This window comes from Chaetodon auriga, chromosome 9 (assembly GCF_051107435.1).
Source record: "Chaetodon auriga isolate fChaAug3 chromosome 9, fChaAug3.hap1, whole genome shotgun sequence".
NCBI classification, from domain to species: domain Eukaryota; kingdom Metazoa; phylum Chordata; class Actinopteri; order Chaetodontiformes; family Chaetodontidae; genus Chaetodon; species Chaetodon auriga.
The window spans coordinates 20,632,848-20,653,673 of NC_135082.1; the positions used below are offsets into that span (position 1 = coordinate 20,632,848).

General features: G+C 41.5%; 1 protein-coding gene across 2 annotated transcripts in view; it reads right to left on the bottom strand.

The window, feature by feature from the left end:
- Nucleotides 1–20,826, bottom strand: part of enox2 (ecto-NOX disulfide-thiol exchanger 2) — a 165,705-nt gene that overhangs the window by 117,275 nt on the left and 27,604 nt on the right. The window contains exon 3 of one of the 2 annotated variants that reach the window (XM_076739048.1): nt 12,100–12,189. In XM_076739048.1, the coding sequence (XP_076595163.1) occupies nt 12,100–12,133 (34 nt within the window). In that variant the 5' untranslated portion in view covers nt 12,134–12,189. Of the gene's footprint in view, nt 1–2,929; nt 3,159–12,099; nt 12,190–20,826 lie in introns of those variants that run through there. The other variant, XM_076739049.1, reaches the window with a different exon arrangement.

Here is a 20,826-nt window from a genome sequence, read left to right on the forward strand (position 1 = left end):
GGAGGCCGGGATGACACCTCGTGCTTTGTTGTATTCCTCAAACCATCCCTGAGCAGTTTTGGACAATGCATTGTCCTGCTGGGGGAGGCCACCACCACTGCGGGATGGGTTAGGGTTAGGGTACACCAATGCCAGGACACAAGTTTTCCCAGCAGAACACTGCATTGTAATAAGATGATCAAAGTTATTCACTTCACCTGTCAGTGGGATTAATGCTGTGGCTGATTAGTGTATATCAGGCAGAGAGAGACAGCTTGAACACTGGCTCCCCCAGACTTGCATCCCGGTCTGCTTTAGCCCACATCCAGTTTATAGAAACAGGTGATTGAAAACTTGCATCGACAGTGAGCCAAAGCGCTTCCTACCTGTCTGTCAGCTCAGCTTGGAGCAGTCTGGTGACAGTGACGGTGCAGAATACCGATGGGCAGGCTGAGTCAGTGAATAGCTCTGGGAGTTCGTCACAAGCATGGATGAAACAGAAGCCAACTGCTTTTTCTTTTCAGGTTAAGTGCTTGTGATCGTCATTGTAACAGAAAGATGAATAAATTAGCTGGTCTACATTCACTTGGCACATTTATTTTTTCTGGTCCTGGATAACTTCAATTTTATTCAAAGAATCACTGCTGCTGAGTGGGTGGGCATGTATTACTTTCAGCCTTGAGAAGGATGCTCACTCACTGCACTGGTTATTATGTTAATTCTGTACAGCAGATGTGAAAATAAAAAAATAAAATAAATCAATCCTGTGTTCAATATGGTAATAGTCTCAATCAAAATAAACTTTGGGAGGTTTACAGTCACGATGCACTGTTTGTCAGGGCGGTAATTTAAGCTTCTGAAGAGCTGAGACAGTTTCCTGTTTGGGCTCCATTTTCATAAATGACCAAAATATGAGGACAGACAGAATATAAAAATTAATCCACCGCCCATCCTGAGGGTCTGTGTCACAAATAAATTTCCACTAAGTCGAGCTCTCATTGAGATAGCTGGTCTCACTAAATCTGACATTTTCAGGTCATCCATGACTCATATTTTCACTTTGCTTTTTTTTCTACTTTTTTCTTTTGTCTTTGTCACTTTTGTTTTTTTCCGACAGCTCCTGCTACAGGAATCCCACTCAGTAACCTCAAATTGTCATGCACCAACCAATTAAAATTTGAGAGTTTCCAAAGCTGCCAAATCTCCTGGTATTGTACAGTAGCCTGCTCTGTATTCAGTCTTAATTTGTTCTGCAGCACGACCATCCTATGCCAAAGAGAGCTGAAATATTTAAGCTCCCTCTCAAGCACTCTATGTACAACCTTTAAATCTCTCCCGTCTGACAGATCTAAGCAAAGTACCCCCCTCCCTCGCGCCATTAAAGGCAATCTAAAGATGCTCTGCCGATTGATCAGAGACAACTGCCAAAGTGTGGAGGTAAATAGCTGTCACAAGGCCTGATGGACCTTTGGTCATAGAGAGGCGCTCGACCCCCATTCACTCAATTTGATTCAAAGCATGTTTGTGCCTCTGGAAGACGAGAGGGGAACTGATCGGTTCTGTCTGCGCGAGATAAATGACAGTGTACGAGAGAAACAAAAACCTTGTAATCAGAGAGGGACAAGAAACACATTTTCATCAACCAGACAGAGCTTATTTTCACCAAAGCATTATGTCATTTTGTCCTAAACTATATTTTTTATCAGATGACATGCCGTGTTTTGAATTCTGAATGATTAATTATGCACTGTGAAATTATTCTAATTACTGCGCCCAACAACTTCTAGCTTAACTATATGCTTCATTTCAAAAAATTAATGAAACCTTGCTTTGCTAGGACAGCTGGGGAGCCTGCTTCTGAATGCCAAAAAGTATATGAAGAATATTATATTTTGTAAAGTTCTAGCGAGGGATAGGAAACAATCCGGTGGCAGTTTATTTTTAGTCAATATACTCACTGCCTTGACAAATGGCAAATTAATGTCATGAGACTAATCTTTGACAAGTCATTGCTTTTATGAGCTAAAGGAAAGCAGCAATTAGGCTACAAACACACACACACACACACACACAACTAAAAAGCTGTGGGACATCTGAGGTAAATTTGCCATGACTATAAACAGAGGAAGCTGGTGAACAGAGTGCCAGAATAAAGCAGAGTAAGCAGGTTCAGTTCAAACAGCATCCTCGCTTAATTAGATCCTGTGAGCCCAGAGAAAATGTCACATTCAAATGGAGCTGTTCATGCGTTCTGGCGATTCGGGAATAAATGCCGCGGAAAGCTTCATAGTTTGACGTCGCAGCAAAGAAACCGAACAACTTACATCCATAAACAAGCCTCTGCATGATGGGCCTATCCACTACACTGTGACTCACCACGCTCGATCATGCTGCCCAAACAGAACAGAAACCGGACTGAATAGCATGTGAAAAATATGCATTTCACCAGCAGTGATCCGGCGTCAGCGTGGATTAGACCTATCCTGAAAACTTCATCCATAAACAGCCGCGGTAGACGCCTGTCAGTCAAGATAACGGCCATCGTCCGTGTCCATTGTGCTGAGGAGCAAGTGTAAATCATTGTTGAGCATTTACCATCATAAATCACACCATTACACATCAAATGCTGAGCCACACGAAAAAAAAAAAACCACAACGCTGCCACACGGGAGAGAGGCAGCACCGCTCTTCTTCTGCGGTCTCAACAGCTGGTATACGCCCGACAATTACCAACTCAACCCAGCGTGAAAAGCTCACATTTCTGCTGCAACTTCTATCAAACAACGCGGAGGTGAGCGATTAAGAAAATGAGGCAAAAACGCCCCAGAAGTCGTGCGGTGACTGACGTCCGGTGATACACTGTAGCCTGCAGCGACAAGTACGGACAAAAAAAAATCACATCTCCGCTGTCAAAATAACCGAGAGGACAGATAAAACTTGAAACGTGTACCTGTGTACTGCAAGAGAAACATTGTCCACAGAGGGCGAGGTGCGGGTCTTTGTCGGTCCTCTGCTGTAGGACGAAGTGTACGAAGTAAAATCCTTGAATGGAGCCGGGGCTCGTCCCTCAGTCAGTCCGCTCCGCTCGGCAGACTGGACTGCAATGAAAGCAGCCAGTCGAAGCGGGACCTTTTAGCTACGGCAGGCGAGCCCGCCCTCGCGACGTGCCCGGTTCGCGACTGAAGCGGAGAGACGAGTTCGCTTCGGCTACGTGCGAAGCGCAGGCGAACTGTGGAGGGCTGTGTCGGTGTGGGCTCTACAGTCACCGTCCAAAAAAAAAAAAAAAAAAAAAACTCAGTCTGCTGTACGGGCGAATCCGAGCAGCGCTGGTGAACTGTCAAGAGAGGATGTCGTTTTCACGTAGAGCTACAGCCAAGCTGCCCCTACGGCGTGTCACCCCGTGCGAACAAGAGGCATCTCTCCGCACGCTGCCCACTCTTCAGCTGAATGTCAAATAGGCTGAACTCTAAAATACGATGCTTCTTCTTTTTTTTCCGAGTTTGCTTTAAGATTTTGATGGCATCTTACGAGGCGCAGCCAAGCGATGAATTCCACACGAAAAAGTGAGGCAATTTGTCCAAAACTTTTGACAGCGGTGCTTTTCAGAAGGTGTCATTCTGCAGCTTGCCAGTTGGAGGAGGAGAAGCATGGAGATTATCAGTTCAATACCAGTGCAGACTGTGATGAGAGGCATTCCTGTCATCCCCGAGGCTAAAGATATGCTCTGTTTTCAAATGAATACAGTAGGAGAGTCCTTGTTCAAGTTGGTGTGAGTGATTAAAGTATTCATTTAAAGAAACAAGTGGGATTCCAGTCATTTAGCTCCAGCTGCAGTCTCTTTAAGAGCTGTTCTGGACCCATGTGAATTATGACAGTCAGACCTTGTTACGTCTAATGACCAGTACTTGTTTGCCCTCTTGAAAATAATACCTGCATTCAGCTCTATAACCTAACCAAGCATTATACTCAAATACTGATGTAATCTTAGGCTCATGTGGTTAACAATAAATATGTTTTTGTTTTTTTGGTTTTTTTTTTTCAAATGACTGAGGCTTCTGAGACTATGAGAACCGTCTTGGTTTGATCAACACACAGCCGAAAGATTAATTACACAAGGAAAACAGCAGAGCAAACACTATTATGCTTCCATAATTAGATGCAAGCTGTGTAGGCTACAGAGACAGGGAAAAATGTGCTTGAGAGTCATATCTACTGTATCACTGCAGTGGTCAGCCCAGTCGTTTACTCCTGATCTCATGAAGTCCCTTCAGTCTGGCTCAGACTGGCTTCTGGAGCACATCGCCTGTTCAATGTTAATATTCAGTCCAGCTTCTCATGGTAACAGCGTGTCAAAAAGCTTTACTGTTCATTTAGGCTGATGTAAGCTGTGTGTTCATTTTGGGAACATCTTCCCATGAGAAAATGAAAAAGTTTTCCTGAGTAATTGTTTCTTGTATTAAGAGCACGTATAGGTCAGCATACACAGATTAGTTGCCAGGTTATTAAAGAGACAACTAATGCAGTCTAATACAACAGCCCTGCAATGAATCCTATGAATATTATAATATAATTTTTATTGAGGTCTTGATTCAGGTCTCAACCACTGAGATGTGTTTCTAATATTTAATCTATCGTTAATCCTCATTCATATGAATGTGGTGGACAAAATATTAGAAACACATAATATAATTCAACAGCACCACAAAGTTCTGCCTCTGAAACGACCAGAAACTTGTTGTCCAGAGCTCTACATGTTCGAACTTTCCATTATTTTGAGTGCATCTAGGACTTCTCATTCATTAAGTTAAATATGTCATTGATGTTTGTGTCACGTATCAGTTCGGGAAAGGTTAGGTTTAGGTAAAAGCGTTAGGGTTAGGGTTAGGGTTAGGAGCCCACACAGATCTGATCCGTTGTTTTTATCTGTGGCGATTTTCAGTCTCTCCAATGGAGCAGAGGCTTCAGTGGACATTGAGACACGTGCTTCATGTGTGTCATGATTGAGAGGTTTCTCCTGCACTTTGTCACATTTAGCTTTTACAGATATGCCTCAGCAATGAGTTAAAAACTATTTTGCCACATCAAAGTGCATAAAAACAGGTTGAAACTTTTCGTTTTGTCAAGGTTTTCAAGGTCAAGAATGAACTCTAAACCTCAACCCTAACGATTAACAAACACTTCTCTAAAACTTTCAATAATGACACCATAGCTATATTGGAGCTTCAGCGATTAGTTGATTAATCGATTAGTTGATTGAAAGAAAATTAATCACCAACTTTTTTGATAACTGATAATCCCTTCGAACATTTATCAAGCAAAAATGCCAAACCTTTGCCATTTTCAGCTCTTAAACATGAGGATTTGCTGCCTTTCTATGTCATTTGTGAAAGTAAATGAAGAGTCATTGATGTTTTGAACTCTTGTTTGAACAAAAGAAGCAATCTGACTACTCAAGTCAATTTGGGCTCAATTGTGATGAGAACTTTTCACAATCTTTTGGCTTTTTGTAGACTAAATGATTAACCATTAACACAATCAATAAGTATATTCTAACCTTCATGAAGGCACTGTGGGATTTACTGAAACAACTGTATTAGACTGCCTTGGTTAGACATACCTAATAAACTGGCAACCGACTGTTTGTGGTTTCAAAGGCTGCATTCAAACACGCATGCAGCTCGGGTCAAAAGGCCTCGGACACTCTTAGAAAATATCTGCTGGGTCAAATTATTTTCTCCTCTGCCCCACCTAGAAGTCTGTTTCCAGTGCTATCACAAAATGATTTCAACGGTAAATAAAAGTATTTACCAAAGGCCAGAGTGCCATTCCTGTTTTCCAAAGTTAAAAATTGCTCTCAATTTCTTTTCCACTGTGAAGTCAAAAGAAAACGACTACAAACAAAAAACTGTTATGACAGTAACTTCCTATACTGTGTCTTTCACCCATTGATGATATACACCTAAATTAACTGTATAAACAACTTTAACTGATTTGGAGGAATAAACCGTCTTCTGTTTGCTCAATGTGCACTGTTATTCCCTGGACTTAAAACTGCATGTTTACAGGCAGCCATTGTTGAAGGAAGATTATGATTATACATATAATGTTCTTACTTAGATCCATCTCAAATATGAAAAGTGGACTTAAAAGATTATCACCGATGGCAGATTCCCTCTACAGGTACGACTGAAGAAGAATCTAAACAGCCAGGCAGCTCAAGATCAACTACAGGGGAGCATCTTGGTCTCCTCTCACTGATTTTTTCATTACGTTCAGTTAAAGTTCTTGCAGACTTTTCATGCAAATCCCCCACAAACTGTCCTGAAGACTAATCGAGGTGAAATTCACCTGTTTTTCGGCAGCTAACCCAAAAGCTCCAAATGTATTATTCAGGCTGTGTTACAATGAGGATACTTGGAAAGACTTCAGAAACATGACACAATAATATGGGAACCTGTCTCCCTCTAACACTTGGACCGCAGCCTAGCCTTTGAAAAATATTGGAGGGACATTTAAGGAAATTCAAGAGACAGTTGTACATCAGCAGACACAAACAGTATTATTTATCATCTGTATTTAGCGATATTAAAAATAACAAAGCAACCGACTGAAAGCTGTCTTTTTCGCTGTCCACGTTTTCACCAGAAAGGACTTGTCATAAATAAACAGATTTTTTTTTTTCCCAGGCAGAATTCAATTACCCCTGTCAGCCAGTAGTAATGAGTAACAGCCAGTGCATGCTCTCATTCAATTTCAGTGTCCCTAGGGAATGATGTTTGTCTGATGTCTCGATTTTTTTTTAACAATGATGTTCTTTCTGTGGCTTGCTTAGTGTAGCAAAACATTCAAATCAAACACTAATTTGACTCTGTGCCTCAGCAGATGAAAGCAGCCTTCGTTTGCTTTTATGGGTTCGTATGAGAATGCCTGTGCTTGGTGACATTACAGCCTTCTTAAGTCAAATGAACTGCCTGACTTGAATGCAAGGTGAAGTAAGTAATTCTGGCTGAAAGACTTCTCCATTTAAAAAAAAAAAAAAAAAGACTTCACTGTTCCATAAATCATGAGTCCATGTCGTCCAGCTCACCCCAGTTTAATATATCCAAGAAGAAATGTATAGAATGGTCGACCCAGTTAGATCTAATCTCATGCTCAATACATTTGTTAGTTAGCAGGGGTTCATTTAATGAATTATTCAAATTCAATTACTGCATATTAAATGAAAGCTTGGCCTCATCAACAACTATCATTGTAAAAATCTAACAAGTGCTTTGAGAGGCATAGTGCTCTTCTTAACTAGCATTTGTTTCAGTCAGTGTTTCCCTTCTCACTAAACAACATTTATCACTATTCGTCCTCTGAGATGTTGGCACTGTTTGGCTGCCTCTTGCTTGCAATTTGCCAAATCAAACACCCCTGTTTTCACTTGGTAAGAGTGCAACCATGCTGTATCAATATGCCCTTTCCAATCAAACAACAGGGTTCAGGTAGCTGCTCCACGAGGCCTTCGGCAAGGGAGAGAGGATGATATTTAAAAAGGTTCTGCTCAGCAGAAAGCCTATCAGTTTAAAGTGTCTGCAGTGGTATTTGGTGTGATCCATTTTGAGATCAATGAATGGTGTGTTTGCGGCCAGACACGAGTGAAAAATGTCATTAACTCCACTGCCCTCTATGGAGGAAGGCAGCCAGCACAGAAACGTGTCATGAGGATGGGGTACATCTCTGTCTTTTGGATTCTTGCTAGTTATCTTTGACCTCTATCTTCCTTAATCCTTCCCTTTCTAATTATCTGTCCCTTCTTCTGCTCCTCCCTCCTTACCTCACACCCCTGCCCCCTGACTGATGGTTAGCAGATGATCATCTGGACAGGAAAGGTTGAGGTGACTCCCCAGCTTAAGTCATACCTCATTAAGTGAGCCTCACAGTGTCCCAGTGCACGTACTGGTGTATTCCTACTTGGATGAATTTAATGAGTTGTGGAGGAGTAACAAGGCACCATAAAAAGTAACTGGATCCGATATGTTTTGAGAAGCAGAACCATGTTTGAGAGAGTTTTCAGGTTGATGTAAGAGGAGGGAGTTACTGAAGGTTTCCTGGTGACGGCAGCATCTGCTCTGGAAACCGGATTAGGCTAAATCCAAAAGGAGGCCAGGCCTGTAACTGGAGAATTTTCCCTCGGCATGAATATTGATGGAAATGGGTCTCAAACAGAGCGCAAAACAACTGTTAACCCCTCTGCACTGTTCAACTGTCATGAACAGCACTTGCTGCCCCACCATCATTCACAGCCAGAGAATCACTTGACTCAAAACCACTCGTGCATTGCCACCAATATGGCCACAAGAAGAGGAGATGACATGTTGTGTTAGTTTGTTCTACAACATTACCACGCTGCATTGGGATGCCGCAGGTACTCTAATACAAGCAAAAGCAGTTTATGAAAGCAAGTGGGCACCATTGTGCATTTTGGCAGCTGTATTGTGCAGCAAGCTGGTTGTGATTCCTGGCACCAAATGCACCATCAGCCTTACGCAGGCATCAAGAAGTCAACAAAAAAAATCTGGCTGTGGGATAAAGAGACTTTGGAGAACTTAACATGGAAATCTGATTCCCTCTGACTCTGACAACAGACCATTCATTCATACCTGGCAGATAGAAAACAGCTGTAAATCTTAGAAGAGATCCTTGCTTGAAAACCAGAAAATGTCAAATAATGTTATATTTCTCAGCAGGTTGTAGTTAAAGTTTATTTTCTTGCCAAGTATTAGTCATAGCATTGGTAATCTCTCTTCTGATGACTGTAATAGTGAAATATGTAGTCATTTGTGAACAGTGACTATAAATCTAAGAATAAGAAGATGCCAAAATAGTGATTTTAAAATATTCTACGGCCAAGACATTTTTGTTGATTCTGGGAAGGAGAGAAACCTTCAAACTATGGCCCAGTTGGTAACACAATAGTAATGTGCAAATCCTCAAAAAAAGAAAGAAAAATAATCTTTGCCCAAAACTTTGCTTCATCATGTGGAATTTTTAAACCTGACATTTGCAGAAACTATTATCTAGATTTGATGGACTGTCATCAGTCATTTGATGAAACACAGAAAAATGTTTCCCATCATTGGTACATTTTATGTGGCAAACATACCTTTGAAGTGGCTGTTTAAGGTTCAAGCTAACTGTACTAACTTCATCACTCACTAAAACAAGAAAATATATATATAAGCGCCAGAGTAAAGAAACCAATTTTCTCTAAATATTCACCCAGTGAATAGTGATTGTGACTGCTGGCCAGTCAATTGGTGCACTCCTGCAGAAAACTACGAGACAGAGTAGAGTAGAGAGAGAAGAGTTTTAAATTCAAAAGGCGTCACCAACAGAAACTGGTCCTTTATCCATCTGAATAGACTGAATACCTTACATGTAGTTTGCATTTCATTTCTTTTGCCATGTGTTCTTTTGTCATAATTGATATCATTTATATTTTATTGTCTACTAGAAATCTCAAGGTATCAAACCTTGAACCCAGTAGCCTGGATTTTAGTGAAATGTTGGCTGAATGCATGATTACATCCCTTCCCACTGCAGACGGGCGTGCAGTGGGGGGTTGGTGTGTACAGAATTTGATTAGTTCATCCAATCCCATGTTCACCGCGGAGACTAAAGCAGATGATCTAATGAACAGTGTCTTTTCTTTTTCTTCACACAGACCTGACAAAGGTCTGTATGAAGGTTTCACAATGAATAGAATTCAGCCTTTCGTCAGTTTAAATAATGAAGAAAGAGACGGACAAACTTGACACTTTCATTGTCTCACACCTTTAAACTGCCCAATACGACAAGCTGCGAGGCAGAAGAGATTGCTAGATGATTAAACCACTAAAGGCTAAATATGCTAGATACTGGAGAAAACTGCAGTGTAGAAGTGTGAAGAAAGAGCGAGCAGAGCAGACAAGCAGGAGGGAGGGAGAAAGGCCAAGTATCAGACAGAGCATTCATTATCACCTGACTGACCTGCATATTGCGCTGTGTGAGAGTAATGGGAAAGGACACACTCATCGGCCAAAGCGCAGCAAGAAAGGCGCTTTTCATTCCCCCTCTCTTTCCTCTCTCTTAAGCAATCTGTCAGTTTCTTACTCGGTTCAATTTCTATTCGCAGACAATGCACTGTAGGATCCCATTGTTTCTGAAAATACAATAACAACTTGCAGAGACACAGTAATGTCATGCCTAATGAAATGCATATTGAATAGCCCAGGTATTGCACTTTCTCTGAAGATTGTTATGTTACAGCTAATTGAGCATTTAATGAGTATCTGTTGTCCTTTTCTTTAGTATTGTGCACTTATTGTGTTAGTTATAAGCAGTGGCAGTTAATAAGGCATAATGCTTTGCAGATGCTTTCAGCTGAATACTAACGTAGGCATGCTAACATGCTCACAATGACAATGCTAACATACTGATGTTAAAAGAAAAAAATCAGGGATCACCAAAGTCAGAAGGATTTGCCATCTGGGAACCATTAATGTCTGTATCGTGGCAATATATCCAGTAGTTGTTGAGATGTTTGAGTCTGCACCAAAGTGGTGGATCGACCGACCTCTGACAGACCAACATTGCCACCCTGATAGCAATGCTGCTACTGTCTATGTTACTTACAACAAGGGGAAGTGTCAGAGATGCAAGGCATATTAAACTGCTTGGCAGTACTGTAAAAGTGAAGAGGTGAAACTATGTCTGAATGGATACTGGAGATAAAGCTGGTTTGGACAGCCAGCAAACCGTTGCCTGATATTAGAACAATCAACCAGTTACACTCCGTTTCCACCTTCAGTCTGACATTGCCTGCACTCTAAGCGATTTCTGTGGGAGAGGTGGACTTGATTTTCCCAAACCAACCACTAAAGACTAATGTATCTGGACACACCGGATAACAGCTCCTGTCAGTGGATGACGTACTGCGAGTTGGGCTGTGCTTGGTTTTAGCTTGTCCGTTTACGACATGGCTGCCGTGTCACAAACTTTCTTATAGTTCAGCTAAAAACAGTTCACTAAAGTATGTTTCTGAAAGCATTTGAGGCGTGAAATAGACAATGCAGTAGCTGTCTTGATTCATATCTTATCAGTACTGCCTAGTTAGTCAGTTTCTGCCTTGGTTCCGGTAGACAGCTTAAAGCTTTACAACAGCGTTAGTCCCGTCCATGGCACTGATCGGCTAATCGTTAGTCCCCCGGCGGCGCTCGCAGGATCATCTGCTTTTCAGATGACAAACCGCTGCTTCATGCCACGATACCAGACTATGAAGCATCAAGCTCAGTGGAGGGGTTGGATTAAAAGGTCTGGACCCAGGCAAAGCAAATTGCCCAGTGCCTTCAGTATTTAATGGCATAACTAGACTAAAGCATCCAGTGTGAGGGCAGTAAACTGGTGCAATTGGTGGCCATTTTCCCAAGCTCGTGTGTTTTCTCACAATTTCAGACAGGCTGCAACAAGATAAACTGAGCCAGAATCCCAGTCAGTGTACTCTCTTCTCAGGTGATGTGGGTGTGCTGTGAATATTGAGTTGCCCCTTCATATAAGCACCCCAACTCTATTCAGTCACTTTGGATAAAAAAAGCACATTTCAAATGACAGTGCTGTATTTGCATATTTAGGTTCATAAATACAATGAGCTGTCATGGGATATTGGTGTGTGTGTGTGTGTGTGTGTGTGTGTGTGTGTGTGTGTGTGTGTGTGTGTGTCACTGTTCTCCATGTCCTGTATGAATCATATGTGTGATGAATGAGATTAACACTTTGAATCAGAAGTCTTGACACTAATAACACAGAGGACGCTGCAGATTTTGATGTCTGCACAAAAAGAGACCACAGTGAACAAAAATGGCAAAAATTAACAGGATTAAAGGAGAATAATTCAAATCCAGGGAAGTGTGAGGCAGGGTCAAAGGTTACGAAGAAGTAAGAAGGTGAAGATCATCTGAGACAGATATAAAATGAGAGCTTTGGAAGGTTGTTTGTGTGTGAAGCAAAGATTTGACCAGCAAATCCTCTTTGTGATGTGAAACCTTCGCATTCATTAGAATGTACGGCCCGGCACTAACACACACTGCAGCCTCTTACCTGTGACTCGGCTTGATCTGTAGTCTTTGTACATCCTAGAGAGGCGGCGTCATCGCGTGTGAGCCCAGCTTCTCTGGTCTTGCAGCAAATCTGTTTTGGAAACAAAATCAATGGTAACAAAGTGATCAGTTGCTGTTTGTTCTGCTCATAAAAATGCCACGGACGAGTCTCTTTCACCACAACTCTGGAACCCGCCTTTTTCATTTCGTCGTCCTTCAAGGACGCTGACTGAGAGCGGTTAAGAAGGGCTAAAATAAAAGGGCTTTGTCTTGAATAGAGAGAGAAGGCAAACAGAGGAGAATGTAATTCATCCGCTTCTCCGAGAGGCACGACCTCCCTGCTTTGTGGAGCAGAAGCTCATCGGAGCCAGAGAGGGCTCTGAGGCGCGGGAGGGTCCCATTGACTGCACTATTAACACTCAAACTGGGGGGATCAGCATAGAGGAAATACAAAACGCTGCCAGACAGGATGCATAGAGAATTCTGTAATGCAATTCATTCCACCAAGAGGGACCCTGAGGGTGCCGTGATGACCAGAATAATTGGCTTTCTCTAGCTATGATAATCTGCATCAGTCATGCCATGCCAACACACTCTCAGGCCACTGAGAAGGTCACAGTGATCCCCAACCTTCGCTCCTCTCTGCTGACAGCAGGCCCTGAATTCCTATTGAAGGAACGCACAAGCAGGACATTTATTCTGTATTTTTGGAATTTTACCCTTAGTTCAGGGTTTGACGAAGTGTGTCGACTTTTTCAGCATCAATACGTTTGTTTTCGACTTGGAATTGAATTTCCGTTTACTGAAAACAGCCGACACGTAATTGATACATCATGCAATAAGGCTGAAACAATTAGCTGAGAAATTTACAACTGATGAAGATTAGGAAGCAACTGTGATCACTGTTTAAAGTTGTAATCCTTAACATTTCAGTTTTGGATGTATTTGGTTACACTTTTGGTTACTGGTGGTAACAGGAAGTGTAGTTTAATACTACAAGTCCCAGAATTCGGGGGGCTGCAACAGATCGACTTAGACTTAATGGCATTTAGTTCAATGAAAACCTTCAAGATTATTACTTTATGTCATGTGTTGTCTCAGCTTCTCAAATATGAGGATAATAGTAACTGTAATATTTAGTATTTGGACAACTGTTTGGACAAACTCTGGGAAAAGGTGAAGAACATTTTTCACCATTTTCTGAAACTGTGTGGACTTGGGACAGTGAAAATAATCACAGCTCAATACTTATCCAAAAAAAAAGACACATCCGTACATAAAGTAGCAGCCATCCATGATCGTATCTCACAGCTTTAGGAGGATTTTAGTGCATCGGCTCAGTTATTCTCTTCCTTACATGGCAGGCAGCGATAGGATTTGATCACTTCTCGCTGCCTGACATGTAGGTACATGTGGACACATACCGAATATGACGAACACAAAAAGATCCTGGCACACTATAGCATCTTCAAGGCATCTTTGCAAACCACTATGAATGTATGTCTCCAAAGACTGCTTTTTTAAAACCTACACAATAGATGAGCACGCACAGAGTAAGGCTTGAACAGCAAGAGCTCAGCAAGAGGACATGAACCCCGACGAACAAAGACGTTCCCTTGACCGTACGGCACTGCTGCTTATGTACATCTCCAAGGTATGCGACTGGCAATAATTTCTTCTGGAACTTCTGAACATCCAGATCTGGGAATGAACGCTTTACAGGTGAATTCAACAGGAACATTTTGTCATCATGCTGATAAAAACACAATCTGGCTGGTATTGTGTTTCCTTCAAAAGGTGCTTATGCAAAGTAGCAGTGACGTACAAAATTCATAAGAGACACGGCTGAACATTCAAATGGGTTTGTGTAACCGTTATACTGCAGCCTGCTCTTTCCATATTGGTGGCAGTCTGGGTACAGCTAAGTTAAAAGTAAATAGTTCAATAAATCAGTTAAATGAATTGTCTCAGTTCATTTCAATGAGGCAATAAAAGGTAAAACAGGTAAGGTCTGCATCTTTCCTTGCTGCTGGCAGTGAAGGCATTCGGTGTGTGTATTGCCTGTTTGTAGCTGGTACAGCTGAAAAGCTTAGTGGTCATTAAACCCCCAGATCTAAAAACAATGCATCAATCCATCTTTTATCGGCAAATTTTTTAGATCACAGTCAGTGATTAACTCAGCAATTTGCACCTCTTTCAGCATCAGGGGTTGTATTTTGGATTATACTTCTCCAACATACAACCCCGATTCCAAAAAAGTAGGACACTGTGTGAAAGATAGATAAAAATAACAGAATGTAATAAGTTGCTAATCCATATTGATATGTATTCAGCTGAAAATAGTTCAAAGATAATACAGTATAAGCACAAGTACAAGTTGGGACAGGGTCAACAGAAGACTGGGAAAGTTGTGCAACGCTCCAAAAACACCTGTTTGGAACAATCCACAGGTAAACAGGCTCATTGGTAACAGGTGATAGTATCATGATTGGGTATGAAAGGGGCATCCTGGAAGGCTCAGTCGTTCACACGCAAGGACACGACAAGGTTCACCACTTTGTCAAACACAGAATTGTATAAAGGATGTTACTACATGAGCTCGGGAACACTTGTAACGTCGTTGTCGATAAACACAGTTTGTTTGCAAATGAGTGCACACTGTTTTTATTTATGTTTTACGTGGCGTCCCAACTTGTTTGGAATCACAGTTGTATTTGAAGTCTGTCAAAACTCAGGTTCAAAGACACATCTCCTCCATGGCCCCCTGAGCAAGAACAACCCTGTGTTCTGCTGCTACACAGCAACAAAACTGTTTATTACAGTTACTGTGTTGTTATGTTGTTATGGTGAATACAGACCAAAGTTCTACCCAAGTTTTACTTGTATTTGTCTGCAGTATAATCAAATTCATGAGCAAGGTGTCCTTATCAACACTTTTGACCTCTAGTGACCTCCTAATATGATTCAGTGGAGATGATGTGATAACATTAGATTAGCCCTGGGAACACAGGGGATGTTTATGAGTGAATGCACAGTTGGTTCCTTTTTGCCACATGGTTTCAATCCAGAAAACAATGCAGACTGAAATAAAAGAATGCTTGTGGAACTAGGAAAAAGAGACACAGGATTAAAACACTGGCTCGTGTTCAGATAGGGGCTCTCGAAGCATGAATATTTTCATAATGAACTATATAAGAAAAGCATCCTATTCCCATAACGAGACCCCCTTTTAACACAGCTGAACCCATTTTTAACACATCATGGTGTGCAGCCTTTGTTTTCTACATAATGCCTTGTTAGGACGCTGTTGTAAAAATCTAAAATAACAATGACAGATGATTTTGTGATAATAGGTTACTCATTAAATGAATAGAGTTCTGGTTCTTAACCTAGAAAAGCAAGAAGGGGGGAGAAACGGGGGGACGACACAAAACAAAGGGTCGCAGGTTGGAATCAACCCGGGCAATGGTGCACATGTTCTACCAGGTGAGCTATTCGGGCACATGAGTGCAAATTTGAGCACAAACTAAAGGATCAGATGTATGGCAGCCAAGCAAATACAAAATCAGCCCTACTGTATTGTTACTGTATTATCTGCAGTCTAACACAAAAGCAGAACAATGGATAAAGGTATGCTTTGCCCTTGCACTGACAGACCTTTGGACCTACAGGTGGTGGTCGACGGAGAGCCAGTAAAACAGCTGCAAACGTGAGCAGACTATTCACCACAGCAATGGCAACCACAAATGAAAATCAAGGCCAACGAGAAAATGCACACTCTCACTGTGAGGATAGAAAATTAGGCCACTTATTCACCATCAGAATAGCATTAGCCTAAACTTCGGAAGAATAATGACAGTTATTTTAATTTGGGCAAATAAAATGGGGAGGGTGCAAAGGAAATCCGTTTTATAAGTCCTTTATGGGCACACCAACAAATGGCATTCATCACTCTTAAGGCACCCACGTTCCCCATCATATTTGTTATTACCAACATTTTTCATTTCCACACACTTAGCTCTAAAATACTCTTCCATAGAGAGGAAAAAGCTCGAGTTGCTAACTTGAGGAAATGTGTACACTAATGATTATGAATGAAGCAGAGAAGCTGGGAAGAGAAAAGTTTCACACTGGCCTTTGAAATCAGTCTCTGAAAAACAGCACACTTAGCAATGCGCAGGCTTCAGCGTAAACACAGAATCTGGGGAGGCTGATGTAGACACCCTTCCTGTGAGACCAGGGGCGTTATTACAATAAAAAAATGTGATTTTCTTCATAGCACAAAAGCAACTTGAATTGTTTGTCAAAATGAGGAAGAAGATACAAGCAATCAGCCAGACGGACGACTTGTTCAGAAGTCAAAAAAACCTTTCAGTAGCATTGTATGCAAGACTGATATTCATGGCTGTGCTTGTTTAACTGGTAAATCAATAGAGCAAATGGGCAATAATGTCAGCTTTACTGCCTCAAAACTATTGCATGTTTCTTGTGCATCTCCTCCTACATATATTCATCATTCAGACAATGTGTTTAGCCTCGTGTAGGTATGTATGTATTTTCATATATATTTTCACACGCAGTCCAGAGCATTAGTCATCTTGACGAAAGCGCAAGGCCAGACACCTGTGTCTAGCAGGGATTAGAGGATCTCCTCAGTGAGGAGAAGATTATCAGAGTCAACCAGCCTCTATAGTGATGGAGAAGGAAGATACCCCATAATAGCCCTGATAGGTCCATTCATCTTTTGTCTCCACAGCAGGGAAACAGCAGCCCGGGAAGGCACAAACCAAATCGCCCTCTGCAACAATTTGCAGCGTTGGATTAATCATACGAACTTCACAAGAACTGATCGGTACTTCACAAGCAGCTCTCGTGTACCTTTTTTTTTCCTGTAGCTGTCCCTCAGCCAGTGTTCTTATCTATGTGATGAAGTACCTCATCTCCCACACAGGGGCAGCAAAAAGAAGGCTTGGAGGTGTTTACATTTGTCTGGAAATCACAAAAATATGTCCACAACATCGGGTGTGGGGAAAAAGCACAACCTGACCACCACAGTCACTTCATTATACACACGTGTTCAAAATGTGCATCTGCTCCCACATGTTTGTGTTTTAAACTTTAAGTTGTGTGGTCGTCTTGGTGAATTGGTAGTGTTGGAAAAACATCATTCAAATCTTTCACATCTTTTCGTCATTACTTATATCGTCATTGTGCTCATGGCTTATTCTGCTGCTGTGAGCAAAGGTCAGAGAGGTTAGTTGGAGACATACTTTAACCTCTATCATTCCATAATTTATTATTCCATTACCAAGTGAGCAGGAAAAGGTTATAAAGAGTTTCCAATGCTTTAAAGTGCTCTAAGTATAGTGCCTTTATATAAGCATTAAAAACATATTCTATGTAAAGGGCAGGAAGTTCAAAGCTAATTACCAACAGATCCTTGGTGTCGTTAACGCTAAAAAGATGAGACAATTTAAGTAAAAACATGCACGTTCAATGTTTTTCTACAATCAACAGTCGAGAATAGATTCTCAGTGAGAACTTCAGTTTTATATATTAGGTTGGATGCATGTATGGCTGCTGCGAGACAACATCTGCAGTCGTCAGATGTCACATGTGGGCTGTGAGAAATGAAAACACTTCACTGGATAGAAACATTGTCGTGTTTGCAGTGATGTCCTTATTTCTGTCCTCCTTCTGACAACTGTGGGTACTCGGCAGTCGATGTAATTAATATTTTTAACTGCATACAATGACAGTTGTGTAGCATATGTTAAAAATATAACCACCGCTCTTCCTACGCCATTACAAACATGCAATCATGTGGTTCAGTATTTGGTCGTTAATGAGCCCCCGCTGACATGTTTGATGAGATGACAGTCTGTCAAGCTTTCCTCCACACAGGGAAACAACATGTTGGAGAGATGTGTAGCAGCACTATGCTGCAATATGAGGCCACGCTGCAAAAACGGTCATAAATAAACACAAAAAACAAATACAGAGAAACGCTGAAGCAGTCATCTGTGCCCCGTGGGTGCTTTTCTTGAAGATACGGTCGTCGATCTTTTTCTGTCATAAATGTTCAAATCATTTCATTCCGATAGTGAACTGATCCAGAAACAGTTTTGGTAAACAATTTTAAAAAATACTTACATTCACTCTATTCAGCAGTGAGTGATAAAAACGGTGCAACAGAAGAAGTATGTGCACTGTGAATCATTCACATAGCATTTCCTCCAACTGATGAGCGGCTTGTGTGCTTGTGTTGACGTTAAACTATAGATTTAACTCTGTACATGTCACAAAAAAAATGTTTAAAATGCACAACAGATTTACAGTACAAGACAGCCACAGAGCAAAGAGAGGGCAAGTAGAGGACAGAGAGAGAGTATCAGACGTGCCCACTGTTCTCCACCAAACAACGATCAAAGAGAAAGAAACTGGTTACAAGTGGGGTGCATCTTCCATCGTTTAGACATGGCCCAGTCTGAACACTCTGATGTTGAACAGGAAAACACTCTTCTACAATGTTAACAGACATAGCCAGAGGACCAAAACTGCACCGTGTTCTATCACCCCAAGACAGGGAACAAGCCCCAGAGTGTGAGGGAAGCAATAAAATGTGTAACTCAAATAACAATTTGAACATCCTCAAATAACAAATGAAACTGCATCTTAGGCGTATGGAAAAGTTTACACAAGGTCTACAGCTTTGGTGTAATCATAGTTTTAAGGGCAACACGATGAAAAGTGACTGTGTATTGCAGCCAGTGAAGCCATTCTGGAGCCCTCGGTGACTAAGAGGCCATCGAGTGCTCGTTATCCTCAAGTGGTTTTCATTTAGTCATGAACAAGACACAGATATTACAGTATTAGAGCTGCTGCTGATGACTACTTCTCAATTAATCGTGTGGTTTATAAAACCGGGAAAAATGCCTATCACAATTTACAGATTTACCAGTTTATCCGACCAATAGTCAATTTTGTTTAAAAAAATGACAAACGATTATAGAAATAGTTGCTGATTATTTTTCTGTCGATCGACCAATTGATAAACGACAACTTGCTGCACCTCTAAATGCTGTGTTCTGTTACAACAGCACCACTGAATCATTAGACTCCTGATGAGTGAATGGAGTCTCTCAGACATGAGTACAGTAAGGAAAACCATTTCACACGTAACAAAATACCAGCAATAAAGAAACTAATGAACATAGCCAAGCCGCTTTTCATCATTTGAAAATACAGTCCTGGTCTCCGAGCCACAAAACTCCGTTAACTGACAGCCGTGGTGCTGGTTATGGGAAACAACCTCACTTACTGAACTGTTTCACTAAAGGCAGTCTTGGGAGAGGCTTTCGCTCCGTAATTTACGAGTGGGCAGGGAGCCAGTGTGTGTTGTTTAACAGCCATAGACACGTGCTGTCTTTGCATTCATGGCCAATGAGGAGATTGGGGAAATCATTTTCTCTCCTCTCCTCTCACAGACACAGTGAGCTGCAGCCCAGGAAATAATTTGGTGGTGCCAAAACAACCAAAAACCCCACAGAATTTCACTCAAAAAGAGGAAAAATAAACAGGATTTAATATCAGCTGGAGAGGCAGAGACAAGTGTTTTGGTGGCGAAAGTATTAATGTGCGTATCAGCTTCCCTCCAGGAAAAAAATCTAAAAGAAAAAGTGTGCGCCATTAGATTTTTATGTTAATTAGGGAAAGTATGACAACGAGGGACCTTCATGAGAATATTAAAGTAAATGAGTAAATGACTGACTCGTAGACATGGTAATAAAAGGAGGAATGCTGTGTTGTTTTTAAGGTCTCTATAATTATCTCCTGTCTCCATCCTGTAAAACAAAAGCCTCTGTTAAAATACACGGCTCATTCCTAGCTTGAATACGGGCAACTGGGTGAATGTGCAGCAGGGTATTCCTGGAAAAGAGCAGAGGTGTTGAGTCAACCAACCTTTGGTAAATAAGGGCTGAAAAAGCAGCCTTGCATGTGAAGCCGTAGATGGGGCTCAGCTCTCCCTGTCACAAGCACTTAAGTCAGAGAGCAAAGGTAGGAGAACAGGCTAAAGTACGCAGGGGAAAGGATGAGACAGGGAGGCCAATACTGCCACTACAGGCAGACACCCCCTTTTAACTTTAACTCTGATGTCTCGGTTAGACCTACAAGGGCACTAGAATATTAAACTCGCATCAAGTACGAAAATAGTCAGAAATGGAAGCGTGCAAACAGGTCGAAATGATAGCTCATCTGCAGAGAATCACATTCCAAACAGTCAGATTACAGACAACCCTTCCACAGTCACGACTGGAAATTGAGTTGTTAAAGGATTTCGGAAACCTCTGAAAAGCTGCTCAAACAAGCTGGCGCTCTTTGTAGCGAGGATGCCCATGACTGAAATGGTTTTAGGCAACCAAAACTATCGTTGACCTCAGGAGGGTGTTGCCTTGTATTACAGCAAATGTGTGTGGGATGCTGTGAATCAATGACCACAGGCAGGAGATTCTGTTCTGCACTGCACAAAACATAACATAACATGGTACAGCACTTCTCTACCATTTTCTCACTCTATTACCTCAGTCATCCTTTGCTGAATTAACATTAAAGTAGGCTAAAATAGGTTTAATTGTCTGTGTCCTGAATTACTTGTCATGCAGTTAAAGCCGAGCGTGCAGCTGTTTCACAGACTTCGGTCCTACCTGTGGCAGCATATGGACCGAGT